The sequence below is a fragment of the Phanerochaete carnosa genome (assembly GCF_000300595.1).
Source record: "Phanerochaete carnosa HHB-10118-sp unplaced genomic scaffold PHACAscaffold_8, whole genome shotgun sequence".
Classification (NCBI taxonomy): domain Eukaryota; kingdom Fungi; phylum Basidiomycota; class Agaricomycetes; order Polyporales; family Phanerochaetaceae; genus Phanerochaete; species Phanerochaete carnosa.
This window is the reverse complement of record NW_006767635.1, coordinates 1331903-1355885: the sequence shown is the minus strand read 5'-3', so window position 1 is coordinate 1355885 and position 23983 is coordinate 1331903. Positions and strand designations below refer to the sequence as shown.

The 23983-nt window shown below is 51.3% G+C and overlaps 10 protein-coding genes and 3 non-coding genes across 13 annotated transcripts; 8 read left to right on the top strand and 5 right to left on the bottom strand.

Moving 5' to 3' along the window:
- Positions 1–101: 101 nt before the first annotated feature.
- Positions 102–476, top strand: PHACADRAFT_164559 (uncharacterized protein; the record flags this gene model as incomplete). Its single annotated transcript, XM_007398899.1, has 2 exons — positions 102–281; positions 345–476. The coding sequence occupies 2 exons, from the start codon at positions 102–104 to the stop codon at positions 474–476; spliced, it is 312 nt and encodes a 103-aa protein (XP_007398961.1).
- A 49-nt stretch (positions 477–525) lies between these two features.
- Positions 526–1629, top strand: PHACADRAFT_261178 (uncharacterized protein; the record flags this gene model as incomplete). The annotated part of the gene is made up of 1 exon (XM_007398898.1): positions 526–1629. The coding sequence occupies exon 1, from the start codon at positions 1414–1416 to the stop codon at positions 1627–1629; it is 216 nt and encodes a 71-aa protein (XP_007398960.1). The 5' UTR covers positions 526–1413.
- A 259-nt stretch (positions 1630–1888) lies between these two features.
- On the top strand, positions 1889–3960 carry PHACADRAFT_100037 (uncharacterized protein; the record flags this gene model as incomplete). Its single annotated transcript, XM_007398897.1, has 6 exons — positions 1889–2185; positions 2243–2439; positions 2493–2679; positions 2730–2843; positions 2900–3255; positions 3306–3960. The coding sequence occupies 6 exons, from the start codon at positions 1889–1891 to the stop codon at positions 3958–3960; spliced, it is 1806 nt and encodes a 601-aa protein (XP_007398959.1).
- A 2126-nt stretch (positions 3961–6086) lies between these two features.
- On the bottom strand, positions 6087–6181 carry PHACADRAFT_t117. The gene has a single exon. It is a non-coding gene; the product is annotated as a tRNA-Ser (tRNA).
- A 141-nt stretch (positions 6182–6322) lies between these two features.
- PHACADRAFT_261168 (uncharacterized protein) lies at positions 6323–8038 on the top strand. Its single transcript, XM_007398896.1, has 10 exons — positions 6323–6406; positions 6464–6529; positions 6588–6623; positions 6686–6729; positions 6793–6961; positions 7033–7050; positions 7102–7350; positions 7398–7568; positions 7631–7808; positions 7862–8038. Exons 2-10 carry the CDS (start codon positions 6469–6471, stop codon positions 7917–7919), a joined length of 984 nt encoding a protein of 327 aa, XP_007398958.1. The 5' UTR covers positions 6323–6406; positions 6464–6468; the 3' UTR covers positions 7920–8038.
- Positions 8039–8254: 216 nt separating this feature from the next.
- PHACADRAFT_t123 lies at positions 8255–8359 on the top strand. The gene has a single exon. It is a non-coding gene; the product is annotated as a tRNA-Pro (tRNA).
- A 388-nt stretch (positions 8360–8747) lies between these two features.
- PHACADRAFT_261164 (uncharacterized protein) lies at positions 8748–10771 on the bottom strand. The gene is made up of 11 exons (XM_007398895.1): positions 10608–10771; positions 10469–10515; positions 10316–10398; positions 10161–10252; positions 10058–10113; positions 9972–9995; positions 9756–9916; positions 9512–9696; positions 9155–9451; positions 9006–9096; positions 8748–8949 (listed from the first exon to the last, which is right to left on the bottom strand). Exons 1-11 carry the CDS (start codon positions 10635–10637, stop codon positions 8846–8848), a joined length of 1170 nt encoding a protein of 389 aa, XP_007398957.1. The 5' UTR covers positions 10638–10771; the 3' UTR covers positions 8748–8845.
- Positions 10772–11268: 497 nt separating this feature from the next.
- On the bottom strand, positions 11269–12123 carry PHACADRAFT_164552 (uncharacterized protein; the record flags this gene model as incomplete). Its single annotated transcript, XM_007398894.1, has 5 exons — positions 11269–11322; positions 11377–11439; positions 11490–11548; positions 11602–11743; positions 12094–12123. The coding sequence occupies 5 exons, from the start codon at positions 12121–12123 to the stop codon at positions 11269–11271; spliced, it is 348 nt and encodes a 115-aa protein (XP_007398956.1).
- A 1566-nt stretch (positions 12124–13689) lies between these two features.
- Positions 13690–15042, bottom strand: PHACADRAFT_176642 (uncharacterized protein; the record flags this gene model as incomplete). The annotated part of the gene is made up of 6 exons (XM_007398893.1): positions 13690–14205; positions 14266–14394; positions 14445–14472; positions 14526–14661; positions 14725–14808; positions 14947–15042. The coding sequence occupies 6 exons, from the start codon at positions 15040–15042 to the stop codon at positions 13722–13724; spliced, it is 957 nt and encodes a 318-aa protein (XP_007398955.1). The 3' UTR covers positions 13690–13721.
- A 426-nt stretch (positions 15043–15468) lies between these two features.
- PHACADRAFT_261160 (uncharacterized protein) lies at positions 15469–19203 on the bottom strand. Its single transcript, XM_007398892.1, has 6 exons — positions 19083–19203; positions 18731–19033; positions 17327–18684; positions 17071–17270; positions 15867–17020; positions 15469–15817 (listed from the first exon to the last, which is right to left on the bottom strand). Exons 1-6 carry the CDS (start codon positions 19116–19118, stop codon positions 15596–15598), a joined length of 3273 nt encoding a protein of 1090 aa, XP_007398954.1. The 5' UTR covers positions 19119–19203; the 3' UTR covers positions 15469–15595.
- A 207-nt stretch (positions 19204–19410) lies between these two features.
- On the top strand, positions 19411–21603 carry PHACADRAFT_211852 (uncharacterized protein). The gene is made up of 2 exons (XM_007398891.1): positions 19411–21398; positions 21473–21603. Exon 1 carries the CDS (start codon positions 19725–19727, stop codon positions 21369–21371), a length of 1647 nt encoding a protein of 548 aa, XP_007398953.1. The 5' UTR covers positions 19411–19724; the 3' UTR covers positions 21372–21398; positions 21473–21603.
- A 141-nt stretch (positions 21604–21744) lies between these two features.
- On the top strand, positions 21745–22971 carry PHACADRAFT_149424 (uncharacterized protein; the record flags this gene model as incomplete). Its single annotated transcript, XM_007398890.1, has 6 exons — positions 21745–21934; positions 21989–22124; positions 22176–22203; positions 22263–22354; positions 22408–22444; positions 22500–22971. The coding sequence occupies exons 1-6, from the start codon at positions 21794–21796 to the stop codon at positions 22969–22971; spliced, it is 906 nt and encodes a 301-aa protein (XP_007398952.1). The 5' UTR covers positions 21745–21793.
- Positions 22972–23029: 58 nt separating this feature from the next.
- Positions 23030–23122, top strand: PHACADRAFT_t124. The gene has a single exon. It is a non-coding gene; the product is annotated as a tRNA-Ser (tRNA).
- Positions 23123–23983: the final 861 nt, after the last annotated feature.

Below are 23983 nucleotides of genomic sequence, written 5' to 3'. Positions count from 1 at the left end.
GAGACGGCCTACGGCCGGCAAAGCGTATCCCGTTCATATTTTGGGCGCCAGTGGCAGCGCAGCCGTTTTCGGAAACAGACGCGTCTTACGTCCGAACCAGCATGACCTCCACCAAACTCTCGCAACAGCTGCACCGGATCGCGTCGCAGTGGCCATCGGACCCTTTCCGGCCACATCTCCAGCTCGGCACTTTTCTCAAGGCCCTTGCTGACCACCCCCAGCTCACACCGCAGGCGACTCGCGCTGCACGTGCTCTGCTTGAGAATGAGTACGCCCACAAGGCAAGCCTCTTGCTTTGTTCGCATGCAGCATACAAGACGTGGGAGGGCTAACAACACGCATAGTATCCCCATTCGGAGAAGATCATGAAGCCGGCATCGATGCCACAGTACTACACACGCCTCGGTGAGGGCTACGAGAAGAGCGCACAGGGCATTGCGAGACCGTGGTGGAAGATATTCTTCGGCATATGGTAGTTCTTTCGCTCCAATCATGTGCGTGTCAACCATTCTCCTTCCCGATGAGGATCAACTGGCTGACCACTCGAGCAGTCCACGATTGTGCACGATAACACCCCACAGCCTGAGTGGGGCTGTACATTTATATGTCCCTATCATCTCCGGCTGCCGGACGCCAATCCTGACCACATCCGAAACAAGCCAGCATGAACTGCTGGGAGCACGAACCCGGCTTTGTCCACTTATCAATACGTCCCTGCAACATCCTACGGCTCCGCCCGGCCTCTGACGTCTGCCCCTTTGCCCGGCATCTCCCAGGTCTCACCTCGCAAATTTTTTTGGCTTTCGGATGGCGAGCTTCGCGGGAGAAGAGGTATTCCCATGCAAGACTTCTCGCACACCCTCGAAGGGCTCCAGAAAGAATGTCGTGAGATGTGCGATTATCTTCATCTATTCATATGTGGACTGCCTCTCCGCACGCTCTGAATAAGAACCTTTCGAACCAAGCTCGGCAGCTTTAGGCATAGCCGATCTCACGCTACAAATGCCCTGGTAGCGGTCGCTTTTAGCTTTGTGATTACTGTTTGGTCTATGGACACATCTCCTTCACAAGCTGCTCCTGGACCTTGACGCGAGACCCAGCGTACTTCTAATCTCACTTCACGTGTGGGACCAATAACGATAACTGTCTGCGAAAGGTCTCATACACAGACGGTTCCGTCGAAGACTAGATGTCACGGTACAGCTTCCCCAGAAAGGCAAACGGAGGCTTGAGATCCTAACAACACCAAATATTGGCGCATCAAGGCGTGCCGGAGCGTGGGAAGTGATTGCATCGAGATCTCACCCCGAGATTTTACCAAAATTCCGCGCCCGCTTCGTACGGGACGACTGCCTAGTTCATCTTCCTTCTTTCCGCTCTCTTGCTCGTTGTACAGCGCTCGCTTTGTAAACGATGGGCAAGAAAGCAGCAAAAGCGACGCGCAAGTTTGCCGCCACCGGACAGCTCAAGAAGACAATCCAGCAGCGCCGTAAGGTACAGGATTTCAAGCGCAAGGCTGAGCGCCGCAAGGCGGGAAGGAAGGGTAAGGAGCGCGAGGACTTGGTACCCGCTGAGGACGAAGAGCAGGAGCATGGAGTTGAAGAGACAAGCGGAAAGTGGGTTGTATGATGGCGAAGTGGTAGAACGGAAATGCTGACGAGTGATGGCTTGTAGATTCAAGGGCATGAATGTAGATAATGTTCTCGGCGACGGGTTTTTGGAAGGTGACGAGGAAGAAGAGGTATGACGCTGTCGGGGTTTGGTTACTATGCGCCTAAGTGTACTACACAGGACATGCCCTCCGCGGAGGACAGCGACTCAGAAGGTGAAGACGAAGACTCGGAAGGCATAGATGACGACCAGTCTTTCGCTTCCGTTGATGACCTCGATGGTGCGCCATCCTCGTGTCACTTTTCGTTCTCCTGTATATCTTATCATATATGTAGATGATGACGAAGGTGCCGCACATTTACACGAACTCAGCAAGCTTGCGGAGAAGGATCCCGAGTTCTACACGTATCTGCAGGAGAATGACAAAGAGTTGCTCGAGTTCGACCCGGATTCTATGGATGCTAATGAGGACGGAGATGATGAATATGAGGAGGAAGTCGAGGATGAGGAGATGGCGAGCGTGCCTGAGCTCACGAAGAACATTTTGCAGAACTGGCAAAAGGCAATACTCGAGGTTCGTTTTGGCTATTCGTAAGCTGTACGAGATATCGAATGACGAGTTCAACTCTAGCACCGGTCATTACGTGCGCTGAGGAAGCTGCTCATCGCGTTCAGGTCTGCTGTACACATGAACGAAGAGGACCAAGTCGTAGCCTGGTCAATCAACCACTCGACAGTGTACAACAAGCTTGTCACGACTGCATTTAAATACACTCCAGTTGTGCTCACCCACCACTGCCCACACAAGACTCTCCCTGATGGTAGATTGTACGCCTCTCTTTAATTCGTTGTAACCTCTGACCAATAATATATTTTCATAGCAAAAGCCCGACGCAGAATCACAAATGGAAAACGCTGCAGAAGCTGATTCTGTCGTATTTTCACAATGTGATGCAACTCTTGACGCAGCTCACGGACAACGAGCTCCTCGTCATGGCTCTTTCTGAGACGGCGAAGCTTGTGCCATACGTGACGAGCAGCCGCAAGGCCATCAAAGTCTACTTGAAGGTACATTCTTCCTTGCTCTAAAGTTAGTGAAGCATCCTTACGCGGGTTAGGCATGTCTTGACCTATGGTCATCTTCAGAGGACAAGGTCCGGATTGCGGCCTTCCTATGTGTGCGGAAACTTGCCTCATCGACAGATACGTCGCTCCTGGATATGGCTCTGAAGGTATGTCTCCATTCTTTCACATCCGCAGAGATTACTCATCCCATATATGTGAACAGAATACCTACATCACACTCGTTCGCGCCTGCAAACAGACCAGCGCACACTCTCTGCCGTCGATTAACCTGATGAAGAATTCGGCTTCTGAGCTCTACACGATTGACCATGCAGCCGCGTATCAGCGCGCGTTCGGCTACATTCGTCAGCTTGCAATACTCCTTCGCAATAGCATAAAGACCAGGAGCAAGGAGTCATATAAGCAGGTGTACAACTGGCAATATGTACACTGTGTCGATTTCTGGGCAATCGTTCTTGCGCGGGCGTGTGACCGTCAGTCAGAGGCGGCACGTGGTGGCGAGAGCGAATTGCGGCCATTGATTTATCCATTGGTACAGGTATCGTTAGGCGCTGTGAAGTACGTACTCTATTAAATATCTCTGTGTATGTTTGCTCAGCTCATATCAGACTCATCCCTAATGCTCGCTCCTACCCCTACCATTTGCAACTCTCGCGCTCCCTGCTCCACCTTTCACAGCATACGCATACCTACATTCCACTTGCACCGACTTTGTTGCCGATGATCGTAACCCCGCTAACAAGCTCGTTCAACAAAGGCGGCTCGCTGCGCCCGCTCGACTTCGAGACGACGCTGCGCGCTCCACAACAATACCTAAAGACGCGCGTATATGGCGAGGGCGTCGTTGATGAAGCGTGCTCTGTGCTTGCTGAGTATTTGGCTAGCGTTCCGGTCCATGCGAGCGTTGCGTTCCCTGAAGTCACTGTCCCGGTCCTCGCTGCGTTGCGCCACGCCATCAAGGCTGCATACAAGTTCACCGGTAATGGCAAGGACAAGAAGGGGAAGAGCAAGGGCAAGGAAGCGGTAACGGTGAAAGCGCTGGTGGATCGTGTGGAAGAGAGTGTGAAGTGGGTCGAGGACCGCAGAAAGGGCGTATCATTTGCGCCGGAAAAACTGGATGAGGTGCATCGCTGGGAAAACAATGTCAAGACTGAGGAGACACCGTTGGGCAAGTTTGTGCGTGTGCAGAGGAAGGCGAAAGAGAATAGACGTAGGTTAATGGAGAAGGTATGTTCCAGTATTGGTGGTAAAATGTTAAACTAAAAGGTTGTCGTCGTATAGGCTCGAGAAGGCGAAGGCGAAGTCCTGGACGAGGACTAAAACCCCTCAGAAAGATCGCCGTCGATCAGGCCCCATTGTATCTTCTGTTTTTAACCCGTGTTCATCATTTACTGCTTTACGGCGGCTCATGTTTTGGAGCAGCTCGTGCAATAAAAGTCTATACGTAAGTGCCATGGCCATGTACTTCCCTTTTGTCCCATACTCAGGTTACGCCGGGCGTAACACCGATTGTGCAGGCCGATATTGCGGGTGGACAGAGGCATAGGCATATTCTAATTTTGCCTACAGTGATTCTCGTTTGAACCGCAACCTTGCTGACATTGTAGTATATCTCAGCTCCATAGTGCCGCGTAGAGACCAACAAGACGTGTTTACCTCATGTCACATGATGTTTGTTTGAAACGGCTGCATAATTAGATCATGATTCTCCATCGTATAAGTCACGAGACCGACAGTAATTGGCCGGACATGCTCCAGATTAAGGCTCCAACCATTTTGTTTGTTTACTGTGTATAAACATTTCCTGTTTCTGTGTGTGTAAAAAAGTCTTGTAAACTCAATGTAAATGTTTATACACAGTAAACAAATGGTTTCTTCTTGTCAACTGTAGAAGGTCCTAGTGTTATACATTTGCAGTCTTGCTAACATATTTGACCTGTGGTGAGCTGAAGAGTGTGCCTCACCACCTGTGCATTGTCCTCGGGCAGCCTCTTCAGACCCCCGAGGCACAGCGGCTGCATCAAGCGCCAGCTGCACTGTGGCTGCCGCGCATATAGTCGCGACTCACCCCAAAGATACAATAGCAGTCATGCCAATAATGCCCATGCTGAGCATAGTCCAGAGGCAAGTATCACAGGTATTGAAATACTATGTATGTGTTGACTACTCCACCACATCCAGTCTACTATAGACAACTTGAAGCCAGCCCGCGAAAGTGGTGTTATCAGTGCAGCACGCCGCAAGCCCAGGTTTTGTTCAAGAGGGAGGAAGACTAGTTCAATCTTACTCATAGGTGGCATGCTGTTGAAGCGCCTAGTGGCTCTGGCTTGGCATTCCACCCGGCATGGACTTAAGGTGGACATCTTAGATTAGGCGCTACTAATACATAGATAGTGATTGGACAATCATATGTAGTGCTCCCATGCACGGACCTCTTTATGGCAGGCTTCCCCTTTCTAGCGGACTTTCAATTTGCTTCCTTTTAGTATATAAGGACTCCTCTCACATCCCCGCTCTGTGTGCTCTTTCTCTTCGCACTCAGAGTAAGTTCCCCTTCATCACTCTTGCAGTATGCAGTATGCTTACCACTGCCTGTATAGCTAATCACCGTGTGTATTAGATAGTTACCTATACAGCATGCTTTTTTCCTTCGCACTCAGACTAACCATCGTGTGTATTAAATTATGCCCATGTGCCCTCGCCAGTTTGCGCTTGCACAGCCCAGTCGTCATATCACGACAATATATGCTGCAAGGGATAAGTGATGATTGGCCCTGGAAAAGACAAACTACCGAAGTCTGCACTCATGCAGCAGCTTACTAAGTTCTCTAGGTCACTTCTCAAAGCCTAACTTGGGTATACATTGTACCACCTTGAGAGTACCAAGCTGAGATTTGCACCAGTCACTGGCCCACTACCTGATGGCGATGATGGGACACGCCAACTTCCTGAAGCAATCTCACATGCTTCCTACAAAGCTGGCTCCGCAGACACCTCTGTCTGCCCTCGGGTACTATGCTACCTCGCAATGCTACCCTGCTGAACAGAACTTTTCATGCGCCTGCAACTCTCTGCTATGCTGGGCCTGTCGAGGATATTGCTGTAATATGCGTCACGGTCGTGCCACTCTAGTGTCAGCTTTTGTGCCCCTCTTTTCAGGCTCAAACCAGCACAGAAGGTATTTGTGTCAAGCTATAGGCTTGCACAGTTTTATTAGTATTCTGGCACAATCAAACAAATACCTGTGCAAACTGTTTGTTTACTGTTTATAAACTGTTTATAAATGTTTGCTGTGTGTTTACAAAAAAATTTACATGTAAACTAAGCAGTTGGAGCCTTACTTTAGATACAATTTGCAAAATATCAAAAATTGCCTATGACAAAATCACCGACACCAGCAGGATTCGAACCTGCGCCCTCAAAGAGGAGGTGATATACGAACTGTAGTTCGAATCAACCGCCGTAACCACTTGGCTATAGTGCCTCCTTGTGTTTGGTATTCAGACATCATCACTAATAGCGCAGCATGCACAAACGATTACGAGGCAGCACACGGCAGAATAACAGCCGGCCAAAATCTCCCCTGGAGCTTGTGTTTTGCCCCGTACTGTATCTGATCGAGTGAGACACGTCTCCCAGAGAAGGTCATAGACGTCACGCTACCCTAGTCTGGACAAGGAGAGTTCTGCACCATCACCACCACCACCTCGTAAGTTATCGAGCAGCATCTTTGACGGCTAGGTACTTCCAGGAGTTTTGAACACAGCGAAGATGAAAGCTGGAGACTTGCCCGACATCGATGACAAAGCCACACCGGCGCCGCCACAAGAAGGTAGGCATGTAATGGGATCAAGAGACTTGATGTGCAGTTCGTTCAAACGGTCTTTAAGGATTACCAGGGTACAGCATCGTAGCTCCAGGTTCAGGTACGTATAGATATCGGGTATATGGAAGCCCACTGCTCCAGTTACCTGACCCATCTCGACAGAACTATCCACTTTGCCATCGGCGGAGTTGTTTGAAATGAACCAAGTATAATTCCGGCCTTTCAAGAGGCTGAGATCCGCTGACATCCTCGCTTCCGGATTTCACCAGGTTGCGATGCAGGACGCCGAGCAGCCTCCGGACATCCCATTGATAGGTTTATTAACCAAGCTTTCGGACCTACAGGAAGAGTATATCCGAGGTAATCAGACATTCGTGAAGCAGATCAGTCGGCTGGTCCAGCAAGGGTATCTGGGCGTACGTCGAACGCGTGGAGACGGTAGCCTTCTTCTCAAATCACATCTTCGAAGCGAATCGCTGATTGTTAATGCATAATGTCTTGGACGGCAGGTGACTGTTTTTATCGCGGTACGCATCCCGTGTTACACCTGTGCATGCCCTTTTGACACTGGCTGGTAGCTTTCGCATTCGCATACATCGAACGCCTACTCAAGGCTCCAGAGCCTTTCCGGGAGACTCTCGTTCAAGACACGCTTACGGTACTCGGGCGCAGTGTACAGCTTCTGCAGAACGTCGGCTATGAGGCATTGGTGTACGAAGATTTTTACGAAACTCTGGTACACACGATCAAGCGCATCATCAATGCCCGACCCGATGTGCCGAAACTCACTCAGCGCGGGCTGCTGGACGCGTTTAACGACACACCTAGTGAGCTTCTGCAATCATACAAGGAACTCGGCTGATCGCTTCTACAGTCTCGAACTCGATCATGATATATATGCGCTACGTGACATCCGCGCAGATCAAGGTCGATCCTTTCAGCTACGCACCGTATCTATACAATCCCGATGAACCCTACGCTGATGAACCCATGAACCCCGCGGATTTCTGTAACCACTTCGTCGAGTGCATGGGCAAGGAAGCCGGTGAGAATTGTGTCTTGCAAACAGAGTCGGACCCTCCCACAGATCACCTATATGCGTCGTAGACCACGTCCAGATCACCGCTCTGACGACTGCGCTCAAAGTGAACGTTCGCGTTGCGTACCTTGATGGGCATGAGCACGGTAAAGGCCCAACGGCGGATCCGGACACAAGCCCCATTAATTTCGTCAGCTTTGATAACGGTGAAGGTGAAGAGCTTGAGGCAGTGACGCTTCTCTACAGGTGCGTCATTAGATGAGAACTGCGCGTTCACGGCTTAGCCGGCAATGGAATAGACCCGGGCACTACGATGTTCTCTCGCGCATGAGCGAAGATCCTCAGGAGTCGTTTTAGCTTCTGCATAAGCTCGAGATGACATGAAATTATTGTGTTCATGGTATGCTGGCACCGTTCTGCCAGCGGCCTTCTCTGTAGCATGTCGAAACGAACAGATAATGATTCCATGCACTCGCCGGGACCTTGATTTAAAGACGAGGCCTTGTCGGGAGTCTAGTGGCAAAACCACGGTGAGCCATGTTTAGAGATGCCGCATGTACGCTGCACTTAGTGGAGTCGCGGTGTACATTGTACTTACCGCGATTGAGCTATCCGATTATATGGCTAGCAGATAAATTTCGGTTAGTTAGTACTCATTACGACGACAATGTTAGAGACGGCATGAGCAGTGTGGCTCAGTGGTCTAGTAGTATGATTCCTGCTTCGGGTATTGAACCCCAGATTTACTTGGAGTCTAAAGGTGCAGGAGGCCCCGGGTTCAATTCCCGGCTGAGCCCTTTATTTTACCCTTATTTTAATGAGCTTGGATCTTTAGAAGTTGAGTACAGACTTAGAGAGACTGACAGACTGGATGCTGAGGCTGTTGAGCCCGAGAACGAGGCTATCTAATCAAGCGCTGAGATAGCCAATGGGCGTCTAAATGGACGTCCGATTACCTAGACCCCGAAAACTAGCGTTCGTCTCGCATACGTTACACTTTCAGTGGTGTTCAAATTCTGCACACAAAATATCAATGATCCTGGGGCTTTCAGCGATTGTGATCACGCCCGATCAGTGATTACGCGTTACGGTTTGCCAGCTGTCTGTACGCATCGAATAATGCATTCCCATGACCTCATAACGACAGTATGTATGTCGACCGCTGCGGTCAACACACTCAAAACTCATACCAGATCAGTTATACACCTCTCATCAAAGTACAGTACATGAGATTAATCAATTAGTGCAGATCCAATTCTATAAGCTCTTGTTTAGATGCGTCCTCACGCCGTGGGTGCATCAGGCTGGTCGTAGGGGCCGTTGCCTTTGTAGACATATGCATCTTCCATAGACGGATTAGCCCTGAAAAGCCGGCCAAGGCGTTCATCTGGATGTGGAACTTCAGTACAAGAAGACGAATGAAGGTATGACAGGATTACATACAGACAGGGTCTGATTCGATGTGTTCAAAGTGCTTGAGTGGCCATGTGATACCGGCTGCAAGCTCGTCTTTCCTCCTTTGCCTCTGCTCGTTCTAGACCGACTCAATATCAACGCCCCAAGCATAATCGGGATGAGAACATGAAGCCTACCTCAATCTTGCTCTTCTCCCGGCTGGCCGTCTCGAAGTCACCCTCGCGGATGCCCTTCGCAACGTATCGCCAGAGCTTGCGGCTTTCCCAGTCGTCCATATCGTCAATCAGCGCAACTGTGACCTCCTCCTTGGGGCCCTGGACATCATGGAATATCCCACCCGTCTTGAGGTCCTTGCTCGTCGTGTGCCAGAGGCCTTCGAAGGTACGATGGGCGTTATTCGACCCCGGCGGCGTCAGTACCGCCTTGTACTGATGTGACTTGCCACCAAAGTACCCCTTGCCCTTATATTCAATCTACAGTATATGTGTTGTTAGTGGGAACAGATAAACGGAGAAAAAAAAGGTAAAATTTACAGCGGACAGCCAGCCGGTGGAGCTCTGGATGTACGAAGATTCCGTAAGCTCGATGTAAGGTGAGCCGTACCAAAGACCGTCGATGCGAAGGCGAGGCAAGGTGATCAAGAACTCCTCCTTGCCGCCACCAGGGATGTCGACAGTCAGGATGGCATGACCAATTTGTTTCACGATGATGCTTCCGCCTACGCATATGTACCGCGATGTCAATCCAGCTAATCGAATGTCTCAGGCAATCACGTACCAGAGAAGCTCGTCTTCTGCGCACTATGGCCCTGGAGCGCAAGGCCCTTGCTTGTGTTGTCGATATAGTACGCCGTGATAGGCGGGTGGTGGGAGACCTGCTCCACGACCAGATTCGTCCTCCCGCGGCCATCGATATCAGGCCAGTAGCCGTAAAAAAGCCTAAAATCGTATCTATCTGCTGCTGAGGCAAAGCGAAACGTCTGAGTCCACTCACTCTCCGAGGACAGGATTCAGAGGCCTGGCATCACACAACACGAGGTCAGCGGGCCAATTTCGGCAATTAATAAACCTTGGACATACTTCTTCTCTGACCCGAGCTTCTCATTACGCGATGTGTACTGGCCCTTCAATGTGCTCTACAAGGCGTCACTCATTCTGCCGCTGCTCTACACATAGTACTCACGATGAACCATCTCAGGACGGCAATCGATCGATCCTCGTCAGTCTGCGCTTCGGCAATTGCAGCGAAGAGCTCTGGGCGCTCACACCAGTATGCTGTTTCACATTCATTGACCGTCAGATTCCCTGTGACGTGCATATATAGAATAGTAGGCACACCTGGGAACTCGGTGAGTGAAATGGGCGAGAGAATGAACGGTGGTGCCGTGAGCGATGAGAGATCGCCAGACACGGATCCGATCCTGGGAGAACACGAGGGCAGGTAACGGTGAGCATGACAAGCCAAATTGTGAGTGAACGCAGGGCACCTACGACTTCAAGAAAGATGCCCAGCTACTCTTCTGGGCAGCAGGGACAGCCTTAGGACACCGACAGTCATCGTTCGGAGCGAGACATGATGCAGATGATACCGTCAGTACCCGCAGTCGCCCGCTGAGAGTTAAGCACGCACCTCGCCAACTTCGGTAGGGGTGTCTGCCATGCTATCTACGCGTAGTGGGGTGCGGTGAGCTGGTACGCGATTGTAGGGAGGGCTAAGATTATGTGGATCTCAACGAGAGTCTAATGCCAGCAATCTGAGCTATATACGTATAGGCGATGGTAGCAAACGAGGCAGGAGGGTGTATGCGCGAGGGAAGACAAAGCGAGGTGGAAGAGGGCAAGAGCCAGCAACCAGCACCGCAGCGCGCGCTTGGGCGTCTGCGCATGATCATGACGACAACGCACAGGTTCGAAACCGAGATGCACCAACCCACGTCCCTCCGCAGCACACCTTGGAAACCCATGACACTGCTTGCAGCTTGCGCCAATTTGAGAAAAATAAATATTAGGGAGTCGTGATCGCCGTCTAGTATTACAGGACATGCTCCCAGAGAGCTGACAGCCCCCAGGAAGCACCGGAAGTACTAATACTTGAGGGGTGACAGACAGCGCAGATGACGAGGGGAGACGACGACGGACCTACACACAGAGAAAAGGAGAGAGAAAAAGGTCCAACGTGGCGGCTGGTACAGCTTATGAATTATCCCGGGGCAGAGGAGCGGTCAAGAAGAGTACAGTCTCTGAGACGAAGGGGACGACGGTCTAGAGGTAGCGCGGAGAGAGTAAGTAGATTACTCGTCGTCGTCTTCATCGCCATCGCCGCTGCCACTGTCCACTTTCTTATTCTGCGGAGGCCTAAGTTCAGTTAAGACGATTATGCATACATGAAACAAACGTACATCGTAATCTTTCTTTTCCCGCTCTGCCCGGGCCTTGTCTCGCTCCGCCTGTTCGATGTAAGGCTATACAAAGAGATTAGTACCGGCAAACGAAACTTCACCACTTCACCCACCTTCTTCTCTTCCTCGTCCAGCTCCTTCCACTTGGTGCCTAGCAGCTTGCCAAGCTCGCCTGTAAAGCACGCCAGTCAACTTGTGCAAACTTCAATGCCATAAGCGTCATACCGAAGCTCGCATCAGGGTTCTCTGCTTTGACACGCTCTCGCCAGTCCTGGCTGAAGAACATGTACGCCGACAATGCCCTCTTTGGCGCATTCTTGTCCTTCTTGGTTTTGCGGGGCGCCTTCTCCTTGTCGGCGGCCTTGCGCTAGAGTAGGGGCGCGTCAGCATGATGCGCATATAGTCGGATCTAACGACGAAAGAAGCTGGAACACGGATATTGAGGACCAACGCAGAGCACGTCAAGCCCTGCGATCCCCACTTCATGCGACTACGCAGCTGATGGCCGTGAGTTCGAGCCTGGATGCATAGAGTTCGACTTCAACACCACCCGCGCTTATCGGCGAATCCAGGGGGAAGTGGTCGTAATCGATGTTGAACTACAACCGCAGAGGCCGCAGAGAGCCTTGGGCATGCAAACGAGACTATTTTTGTACCCAGGAGTGGTACAGACAGCCGAGAGAACAAGAGGAGGAAGCTGGAAGCGCATATACTCACCCTAGTGGCCTTGGTAGCTTCCTTCGGCATCTGGAACGACGAATACGATGTTAGCACAGCATTCAACACGTCTTAGGACTCGCACAGAGGGAGAGACAAAGTGGGGAACGCGTCCGACACGACCACTGACCGACGCGTCTAGGCGCGTCTGCCCCGCACGCGCCCAACACTGTGTGGGGCGCACTGGTCGACGACGGCGGAGACGGCGACGACGCCCCTATTACGGGTAGAAAGGTCGTACACACCTTTAACGAATATACGAACTGGTAGGAGTAAAGGGACGAGCGGTGGAGAGACGAGAAATGGAGAAGTGCAGCACGGGTACTCTGGCAGAGACAAGGCTTTGGCTGGCAGTGGGCTCGCACTGAGAGGGCAACGGCTGTTGGGCGCGGCTTTTGCTGGCTGGTGAGAAACCCCCTCCCGTCAACGGCTTACGTAAAAGACGCTCAAGTCACGTGGTATTGCCTCCACGCACGGGCCTCTGCGGGCACATTCCGGCCCCTTCATGTCAACCGCTGATCTCCCTATTTTCTCCCGATAGAACTCATCGTCGTTGGAGATGTTTCTAGGACCGCAAACACCGGTACCGCCTTCCCAACAGCCCCCAAGGACAGGTGTAACAGCCCATTCATCTCCATTTTCGTTGGCGAAATTCCAAATTGCCTAGAGCGGCTGTCGACGACCCTTGAGCTTTGCGCTGTCTTTGGGGAATTGTCGTACATACTTGCCCTGTGAAGCTTCCAAGATATCGTGGCGTCTGGATATAGGGGACAGCGATTACTTGTGCGCGAGGCTGGATTTGATAGAGCTTCCCTGAGTCGACCCCGTGGCTTATAAGCCCGTCATAGGGCCATAGTCGCCATATGGGCCATACACATGCAGCATAAGATGCTGTCAAAGATTCTTGAAAGGGACTAGGCGAGTCGAGGACGTCGAAGTCGACTCTGTAGCAAGCCACGGATCCGGAGTGCGTTCGGACTTCTCGCGCCGAACTTGATCGCATGGTCCAAGCTCGCAATGCTGGTACGTCAAGCAAAAACCTGTGCAATACGTGATCCATTCTATAGCGATCGCTAGCTGCCAGTCGACTTCGCTACATACATACTGCCTCCTGTACTCGGTGTCCTCTGTGACTGAGCAGTGGATACGCATTAGGCCTGCGATGCTAGGGTGCGCCGACTGGTCGACTAACTGTTCGCTCCTTATAATACCAATAATTTGAAGTGTACCTTTCGGATTATCGTTATTATAAGATCTCATCTCATCTTAGGACACACTATAAAGCCTTTTCGAGGGTTATTGTCGTATATGGTATTCGCTCCAGATTCTCACTTCCGTGAGGTTCAAGCCAACATCGTCTTTGCTAGCTGGTACGCACTTGGCACTAGGTTTGTGGTGGATGGCGCCGTGTTGCACAGTGCAGATGGATTACGCAAAGTGAAACGATTACCTCAGCATACTTTGCCAGAGATTCGAGCGGTTTGCGGCATGATGGTACACTGCGCGCATATTTGTATACGGGTGTGGACTCATTTTGTAGCACTCTTGATCTCATCTACCTCGTCCATGAATCTTTCTTGGCATGTAAGGTCTAATATCTGCATGCAGACTTTATTAACCATCTACTACTAATTAGGGAAGCACACAAAACCGAGGCCATCGAGTCTCTGCAGTACGTCCGCCTGTATGCCACTGCTTGCATCCAATTTCGTTGTTGCGTCAATCACGCTAACACTGGCCAAACATCCTGCAGCGACTACATCACCCTCCTTCGGCAATCTACCACCGTTTTTACAAGTCACAACGTCCGGCGATTCGAAGAATACGGAGAATACTCGAGTCAAGACCCATTGCATGGTATCCGCTGTGCAAGTGTCCGACGTCGCGGGGAAGTTCACGTTGAGCACGATTCCAGCAGGCAGCAACGGTGGAGACGCAGGAGGCTGACTGAACAGCACCGCAAGCAGTTTCGTCGTCAGCGTGGCGTATGTCTCGGCACTCAGCACAGTGGGCGATGTGGGCACCGTCCATGCTTCCTGTGCTGTACTACCGTCCACGCTGGAGAAGGCGATAGCGGGCACGCCGAGATGTACGGCTTTGCCTGCGGCGCCGCTGCAGGTCGTGTTCGTACTAAGTGTCCATGTTGAATTATGCGGCAACAGACAGACTCACACTGTGCCAGAAAAGAACACTTGCAATCCGATGTTGGATCCGACGTTTGGACCGCTGACAACGAGGTCTGGTGGTCCACCGAAGAACCGTGGCGCCACGACTTCGATGCCAAACTGGGCTGCATCGGCACTGGGGCGAGGTCAGTCGAGTACGAGGAGTCCTGCTAGGATAGCACATACGGGAACGCATTGATCCAGTTCAAACGAGCTGTAGAGCGTCAGCATCGACATGTCAGGCTTCGAGTCTAATGTTCGACTCACGATCACTCGCATTGAACCCTGTAGGCCCCGAATTGGCTGGACAAGAGTCGAACTCGCAGGGTTCGGTTCGTGGCGTAGCAGATACTTGCAACGCTCCACGACCAGACTGGTTCTCAGCAGGCGCAGAGAGAATTACCTGTGACATGTCCAGTATCAGTAAGTTTCGCAACGTAATGACTGCTACATAAATGGAACATACATTATACCCAGCAGCCTTCAACGCGTCGTACTCTGCACGAATCTGCGCGACTGCCCAGCCGTCATCGTTCGCGACGAGAATCTTCTGCGCGGCAAGACAGCAGTTAGTAGGAGGAAGACATGTGATATGAGGCGGACCATCGTCAGGCGTCGTATAGCAACACGGCGTCTGGGTGCTAACTCGCAGAGTCTACGTGCGGGAATAAAGCAGAACAAGACGTACATCTAATACACGGGAAGCCTGGAGGACGTCTTGCTGAGCCATCACGCCCACTAACACACCCAAAAACACTAGTAAACTTGACGAGATGCCACCCATTCGCGCGAACTGAGCCTAAAACAAATTACATGTCGTTCGCACCATATGGTGTCGCGTTGGGCACGACACAACTTGCAGGGCAAGCCACTCACCTGTGGGCTGTGATGAGTAGGGGCACGTTCGGAGTGGGGGTTGTAGACAGAGGACGAGTTATATTCACGGTCTTACGTAGGATACCTATATATTACTCGCATTATATAGGGCTACATAAGCGGGAGTCTCACCGAGTCTCATCACCGCGTGAGAGGGTCGCGCACTGACACTGCGCGTTTCAACATATGGTATATAATCTCTGAGGGGTACGTTACCTGATGCAAAATCCACGTTTGTAGACTTGCCGGCTGCAGACGTGCGGTCTTGTACAGGAGAAGGATGGATACGGTTGATGCTACAGTAGTTATCGACATGGAAGAGCATGGAAGTCTAGAAAAGGGCGCTTCACCATAACCTCCGCATGCAGGGATCTCGACAATCCCGCGTGAGCACATGCTCGTAGGAGATGTTAAGACACAGTGAAGTATTTTATCTATTTTATGGCCATCTAGAGGAGTAATTATACGTTATAATACTCGAAGGCCGGTGCGCCCGGCACTGCACCCTCAATCATAGAGGGTGAGAAGCCCTTCTCCCTCGCCTCCTCGACCAGGAACACCTCAGCATCGACAAGGTTCAGAGACTTCTTGATATAAAGCAGAACCTCGCGCAAAACCTCGACCTCAGAGAACGGCAATGTCCGGTTGAATGCAGTCTCAGCGCCGAACTCTGCCATGCGTTTCTGCAACAGATGGTGAGAGTGTATCACAAGTCAAGCGCGTGCGACGTACCTTGAAGGCCTGGACGAACGGCATCGCACGCTTGTCTTTGATGAGACCGCGCTCAGTGAGGAGCGTGCGGACCTTGACGTCGTCAACCTTAACGCGCTCGGCATCGTACGCCTCCTTGACGATCTGCACGCACGTGTTCTGCCACTCGGGGAAGCTCGTCGCGACAAAAATACGGACGCTCTTCGCCTTCTTGGGATCGTACAATGGCTTCTGGCCGCCTTTCCCCTTGTTTATCTTCTTGAGGATCGTCAATTCGGCGTCGCGCAGGTTCTTGACCGTGCTCTGCAAGTACGCGCCTGCATCGAGCACTGTTTTGTCGGGCGCGATCGACGGCGTTGGCCAAAGCGCGTTTTGTACTGTTGAGGGCTCCTTGAGCACCTCGCTCCAGATATGCTCTGAGAAGTGTGGCGCAATTGGGCAGACGACGAGGGCTGATATCCTGATCCAATATTGTACAAGATCTGCGTGCATGCCGGTGTCGGCCGTCACTTCGCGGTACCAGTCGCGTGCGGATTGGAGCTCGTAGAAACCGTACTTAAGGGCATCCTTGTAGTTTGTCGCCTGGTAGTGACCGGACGTAACGTTGATGAGTTCGTTGATCTCGTGCTCGAAAACCCTGTCATGAAAGTTGCGATCGCCCGTACGCAGCGTCGACAAGTTCTGCGTCATCTCCTCGCACCAGCTGATGAGCGTGTGTAGGCGCAAGATGTTCGCGTTCGCGGTCTTTTCGTCGAAGTTGGCGTCTTCAATACCGTCACCAGCATCGGCCAATGAGAGACGCATCGCGCCGGCGCCATACTTCTCGATGCCCTGGCGCATAGTAAGCGTATTGCCCTTGCTCTTGGACATCTTCTGGCCATTCAACATTAAATGGCCGTTCGTGCGCATGCTCAGTGGCCACTTGTCTTCGGGGAACAAGGCAGCATGGTTATATACGCAGAAGGTCAAGTGGTTGTTTATCAAGTCTTTGCCAGACGACCGGATATCGAAGGGGTAGAAGTAGTCAAACTCGCGCTTCATGGTGTCGATATGCTCCTTGGGAATGGTGGAGTCTACTGGCCAAGGACCTTTGCGGAAGATGTACTCCCAAATCTCATCAGTCATCTGCTCAGGCTTGATAGGGAGTAAACCGGGCTTGCTTCCGTCAATGGAGCCTATAGACAAGTGTCAGACAATCAGGCTTGGATTGCGCTACGCCACTTACTATGTAAGAAGTGAGCAACGGTGTAGTAGGCCATATAGATCGTAGAGTCGGACAAGCTCTCAACCAGGAACTGTGGGTCCCAAGGAAGCTTGGAGCCGAGGCCGTAGGTACGAGCGCAGGCCCATTTATTCAGCCAGTTTAGCACGCTCTCGAATCCATTGCGAGTCTCCGCATTGTATGTCTCCATCCTGGCAACCAGTCTGAATGACATGTGTCAGCGATTTAGAGACATCAGTAAACCCACGCAAAGACGCACTTTTCGGCCTGAACCTTCCACGAGGACTCGCCGTAGTCCAGGTACCACTGATCCATCAGAGCGACGACACACTCATCGGCACTGCGGGAGATGACGAGACCTTCGGGCTCCGCGTAGGCGATGGCAAGGTTCTGTACGATCATGCTCTCGCGAACCTTGTTCTTTGCCTCCTGGACAGGCTCGCCCTTAAACTCTCCAACGAGCATAGTACCGTTGTAGAAGCCCTCCTTGTACGCGATCTCCTTAGCCTCAGCGAGGGGCTTTGCATCCTTCGGCGAATTAATCTTCAGGCTCTTGACAAGGGAGGGGGCGGTCATATCGCCATACGTGGGTGTTGAGATAACCGGAATCGGGTCGATCGCAGCCCAGGACGCGTCGATCTTGTAGTACTCGGCTTTCTTGCGGAGATCCATGAGGGTTGCGTAGTCGTCGGGCGAGTCAGAAGGAACCGAAGTGACGACACCGGTACCTTTAGTAGCAAGGACGGTCTCCATGGGCAGAACATAAACTTCCGGATTGATAGCAAATGGCGCATGGATCTTAGTACCAATGAGCTTCGAGCCATCGAGCTCCAAAAGCTGGTGGACCTCTCCACGCGTCGCGAAGATGCCTTGGAAGGCCATGTTGCGCGCGGCACGGTACGTGCAGACGAAAGCTTCGTTGTCACTGACGGCGAACACACCGTACTTGAGAGCTGGGCCCACGAAGCAGTTCGTTTGGCCGTACATCGTTTCTGGGCGGAGAGTTGCCGCGACGAGGAAGACCCCGCGCCCGCCAACCTTGCCTTCGACCTCCGCCTTCGCAGCATCGCTCCACTGCACGACCGCCATCTTGATTCCGGTGTACTCTTGAGGACCAAGCGCTTCACCCTCAGAACGGTCGTGGTCCATGCAGGGCTGACCATCCTTCGGTGAGTAGATGGTGTAACGTTCACCAAACTTAATCTTTCCCAGGCTGTAGAGCTTATTGGTTTGCCAGCGGACAAAGGTGTCGTAATACGGATTCCTGTCAGTCGTGATGAACGAGCGGCGCCAGTCGATACGAGAACCGAACGCAGCGTGATCGTCCATGCAGATTGGCGGGAAGTAATCGAGCCAGTAGTATGGGTCGGCGAACTTCTTGATCTCAGAGCGAGGGACACCGATGGACTCCATGATCTGGAACTGGTACTGCAGACCAGTTGCCTTCGCTGCAACCTTGCCCTTCTTTGCCTTGTCTACACGATTTGAGCCGGGATCGTCTTCGGTTGTTGTCGGAATGGCATGAGAGTGTGGGTGTACCGCCTCTTCTTGAGCGTCGAACTTTTCGAAGTCGGGGCCGAACATTTCTATTTCGCGGACGATTTTATCTGCAGCTGCCTAATAAACGTCAGACAACCTCAGCAGCACGCGATCTCATACATACCTTGATTGGCATACCCGTGCAGTGGAATCCATGGGGGAACAGAGCGCGCTTGCCAAGCATGCGCTGGAAGCCTGCGGCAAACTCGATTTTGGAGATGGTGAAGGCATGTCCAAGATGCAGGGATCCATTCATGTACGGGTAGGGGAAGTTTCCGAACCATTTCGGGTACTTCTCGCGGACTTGGGTCGCGGCCATGCCTCTCATCTCCTCAAGAGTCGGTGCGTTGACCTCGAAAATGCGTTCTTTGGCCCATCGCTCCTGGTATTTTACTTCAAGGGACCTCAAGTAGTCACGCTTGCCAGTCTGTGGAAGTATAAGTCAAAAGTAAGCGTTGTAGCTGCAGAGAACGCACCTGAGCAAGCTCGATAGGACCTGTCGGGGCAGCCATGTTGGATCTAAGGCGTATAGTACAACTCGCGCGCAGACGAGGTAGATGGAGGTTTCTCCAAAGATCGAGAATGATGACTGGCCGGCGAGACAGGTGCTATATTCGCATACAATCGATGTCTACGGTGGGTCGAGTCAGTGGTCCGCGATTACAATAGAGTTTCGCGAGGAACTAGGCTCGGGCTATTTGCATTAGCGTTATCCAAAATAGGCATAAATCACCACATAAAGATTTTCGGTAGGAAGCAACAAATATGGATCACTCTCCCAAGATATTGATGTCCCCGATGTCAAGTCTTCACCGTCATCTACTTGATACACCCGAACGAACTCGGGTCTGCCTACTATGAGCCGTCTTCTATCCGTCGCATGTATGTACCCATGAAGGTTAATGTGCCAGCGTATGGCAGCCATAGGAAACTGCGGTGCACATGGTGTGCGAACAAGCTTGAACGACAGCTCGAAGCTGTACGATAGCTACAAGCAGTGGCTCAGACTTTCTTTTTCCGAACGTTCGCTGCCTTGCATAGAGCCATTCTGACGTGTGCTCGCTTCTACAGAAAGGGTGTGTTCGCCATAGACAGGTAGGCGGGCTCTTTAGGGTTGTATGAGACGCGGTGTCCACAGCCTTCTGCGGCGAAAGACTATGTCAAAAGCTCAGCACTACGACGTATATACCAAAGACGAGCTTATCGCTCGCATCCTCGAATTGGAGGGTTCACGCAAGGAAGCGAAGACGAAGCTGAAGAACATTCAAAGCAAAGGCAAAGGCCCACATACAACCCCCGCATCGAAAATGGGCAATAAAGCATTCAACTTCTCCGCGCACCCCACTCGAAAAATCGCACTGAAGTTCTCATACGATGGCACCTTCTTCAATGGCCTCGAGTTTCAAAGGGACCCAACTCCGCTGCCTACGGTGGAAGAAGTACTTTGGCGAGCCCTCTTGCACACTCGTCTAGTGGATCCCGCAGGCGGCATGGAAGGCGTAGGCTGGGAGAAATGCGGTCGTACAGATTGTGGGGTTAGTGCTGCTGGACAAGTGGTCAGCTTCCGCATTCGGAGCGCGCTGAGAGGTCTTCAAACCCCTGCATCGATAATATCCTCGTCGCAAGCTCCGTCGTCCGAAGTTAGGGAAGGTACCACAGCGGAAGCTCCCTCCCTCGATGATGAACATGAGTCAACTGGTCTCGAGAATGTCTTCGGTGCTTTAAGTACCTGGGACGAGCCTCCGACCAACACCGTCCTCCCCCCTGCGAACAACATCAGAATGAGCTCGGACAATAACGACGAGTTGAAGTACGTGTCCAGCCTTAACAATATCCTCCCTCCGTCAATCCGTGTCCTAGCATGGTCTCCGGTCTCAGAAGACTTTTCCGCCCGGTATAACTGTCGTTATCGGCATTACAAATACTTCTTCCTTTCTCGTGGGCTCAACACCAAGGCAATGTGCGACGGTGCTGAGAGGCTCGTCGGCGAGCATGATTTTCGCAACCTCCATAAGCTTGATCCCGCGAAGCAGCTTACGACTTTTCGACGCCGCATTCTTCGCGCTGAAATCAACCCTGTTGATATTACTGATCGTGGTAGTCCTTCGCAAATGTATGTCTTCGATCTGGTTGGCACGGCATTCTTGTACAACCAAGTCAGGCATATCATGGCCATTCTCTTCCTAATCGGTGCAGGCCTCGAGGAACCTTCGATCATGACCACCCTTCTGAACACCGACCCAGACAACCCATATCCCTCGTACCGTCTTGGCGAACCGGTTCCATCAGTGGTCACGACTAAGCCTATTTATCAGATGGCCGACGCACTTCCGCTTGTGCTATGGGATACCGGTTTCGCAAGCGGCGACGTCTCGTGGCGAACAGACTATAAGGACGCTGAAGGCTCGACGAAGATCACGAAGTCATTCGCCAAGAACGTGTGCACGCAGCTTCGCGCTGTTCACGAGCGTAGCCTCACTCACGCCGCATTGCATGAGCACTTCTTCAAGGCCGCTACGCAGTATCATGATATGCCACCGGAATTTTTCCCCACTGGCCCAGACCGATCTGCCATACCGAAGGGCGTGGTCTTTGGCGTGCCTCTGGGAGGCGCCCAGCAGAAAGACACCGCACTTTACGTCCCAATTCTAGAACGGCAGAGGCTTGATGCTGTTGAGGTCTCGAACGAGCGTTGGAGGCGGGGTAAGGGTGCACGGCGAGCCGCGCGGGACGTAGACGAAGCTGCTGGGGGTGGCGAGGAATAGAAGGCCGTCGCTGGCGCATTTACTCCCGTGAGTAGACTTACATTTGGCACGCTTCTACATGTGGCCACACTACTTTACTGATGTTTTCCCATAATGTATAGCTTAGATGTCATGTGTTCTCAATCGAACTCGCCTTGCTTGCCTCCTTCTGCCCCTGATCTATGCGACCACATCCCACACATTGGTCATTTCTACAAGAGCTACCTCACACGCGAGCCAGATATGCAAGGATTGGTCACACCGCTTGCAGTCTATACATGTTCGTACCTTTGTTTGATAAACTAGTACAATACCTTTGCGTTCAGCTCCCAGACCTTCACATGCAACGTGCATGAACGTGCGTCGCACCAGTCGGCTATCGACATATTTAAGAGCCTGTCCCATAGACGAGCCGCAGTATATTGATAGCGACACCAGTGGAGATGCTCTTCCGCTCTCTCTTCGTCCTTGCCTCTCTTGCAGTTGTTGCGCAATGTCAGAACATCCTCCTCACCAACGATGATGGGTGGGCTACTGCTCAGATTCGTGCTCAGAACGATGCTTTGGAGGCGGCTGGCTTTAACGTGCGCAGTGGATACACCGTACAGCAACCAGGACTACTCTGATTGTACCAACAGGTGATCTTGTCTGCGCCCACAGAGAATGAGTCTGGTACCAGCTCAGACACGGCTCCACCTACCCCACTGACCGAGCCTTGCGAATTCGATACGTGTCCTACTGGATCACCAGCGGAAGGTTTCAATACCAGCGACCGTAGGCTGTCTCGTCATTCGTCTGCGGTCCGGGATTAACCTCCGGTTACAGCTCGTCTTAACTGGGTCAACTCTTTCCCGTAGGTCGTCCAGATAAGCCAAAAAGTCGAAACTGCTGACATGCTGCTTCACATTAAAGCGTTGATGCTGTCCGTTTCGGCATCCAGACTCTTAGTCCGCAGTTCTTCGGTGGTCCGCCAGAGTTCGTTGTTTCCGGCCCTAACGTTGGGAGTGAGTATTACACATTTTGAATTGAGATATGTTACGACGACGCCATGATATAGACAACCTGGGCGAGGTTATTCTTGGGTCTGGCACAGTGTATGTACCGACCCATGCTCTCGAGATCTCGCATGTCTCTGACTGGTAGATTCAGTGGAGCAGCCTGCGAGGCCGCGAAAGAAGGCATTCCCTCAACAGCGTTCTCCGGCGCTTCTACTTCTCAAGTCTCATTTACGACCCTCGAGACCTCGCCTGACTCCACTGCAACTCTTGCGGCGCTTGCCTACTCTCAGCTCACTGTCACATTTGTCGAAGCCCTCCTTGCGTCGCCTGCCCAGCCCATCGTTCCTGTCAATACGACGATAAATATCAACTTCCCTTCGACATCCGGCTGTTCCTCCGTCTCCGACTTCAACTTCGTCTTCACTCGCCTCGTTGTGAACTCTAGCGCCACGGACGTGACCACCTGCGGTACCGATCACCTCCCGGACGAGACAACTGTGGTTCAAGGTTCTGGATGCCATGTTAGTGTGACTGTCATTGATGCTAACGCTAAGACGGATGTGGATGCAACTACACAGGCTGCGGTTTTGGATAGGATCTCCGGGTTGTTGACTTGCCTCTAATCCGCGGCTGTATTTGATCTTTGCGTTTGATAAAATATATGTAGACCATTTTGGCAGGGGCACTATAGCCAAGTGGTTACGGCGGTTGATTCGAATTAGTTTGAACATCAACTCCTCTTTGAGGGCGCAGGTTCGAATCCTGCTGGTGTCGGTCTATTTTTAATTTTTCACTTCCTGTGTAAGCCTACAGTGGCCGCCAAAAATAACGCACAACACTACAAAGGGGTGTTATAATCCCTCCGTATATACACAACCACTGTACCTAGCCAGATAGTGTATATACAAATCTTATACTAGGCTACTATTAGCATCCTTCTGAGGTATCACTTTGATGCAAGCACCAGGTGCCAGAATAAATGTAGTGAAAATGGCTGAAAAATGAATATATATTGTAAAATTTATACAATGACACAGACCCCAGAGTAAAATATGGTTAAGTCTTAGTAAAGTTCTATGCTGTATGATGTTTCTGTAACAAAATTACAGCATGGTAACAAAATTGGATGAATGAGCTGTGGAGACAGTTACATTGGTATTGTTTTACCAAGAAAATATGTATATCTATATCTCCACAGCACTCAGGAATAGAGACACAAAATTTGCTGTACAGAATAATTTTTACTAGCAGATGCATTCAGTATACCACTATAGATATTCCAGCTGCTGGTGATGTCTATAGAATATAGGCATACACCTCTTCATTTTGTAATGAATGTAGTTGTCACTGCAGCTCATTCATCCAATTTTGTTACCATGCTGTAATTTTGTTACAGAAACATCATACAGCATAGAACTTTACTAAGACTTAACCATATTTTACTCTGGGGTCTGTGTCATTGTATAAATTTTACAATATATATTCATTTTTCAGCCATTTTCACTACATTTATTCTGGCACCTGGTGCTTGCATCAAAATGATACCTCAGAAGGATGCTAATAGTAGCCTAGTATAAGATTTGTATATACACTATCTGGCTAGGTACAGTGGTTGTGTATATACGGAGGGATTAT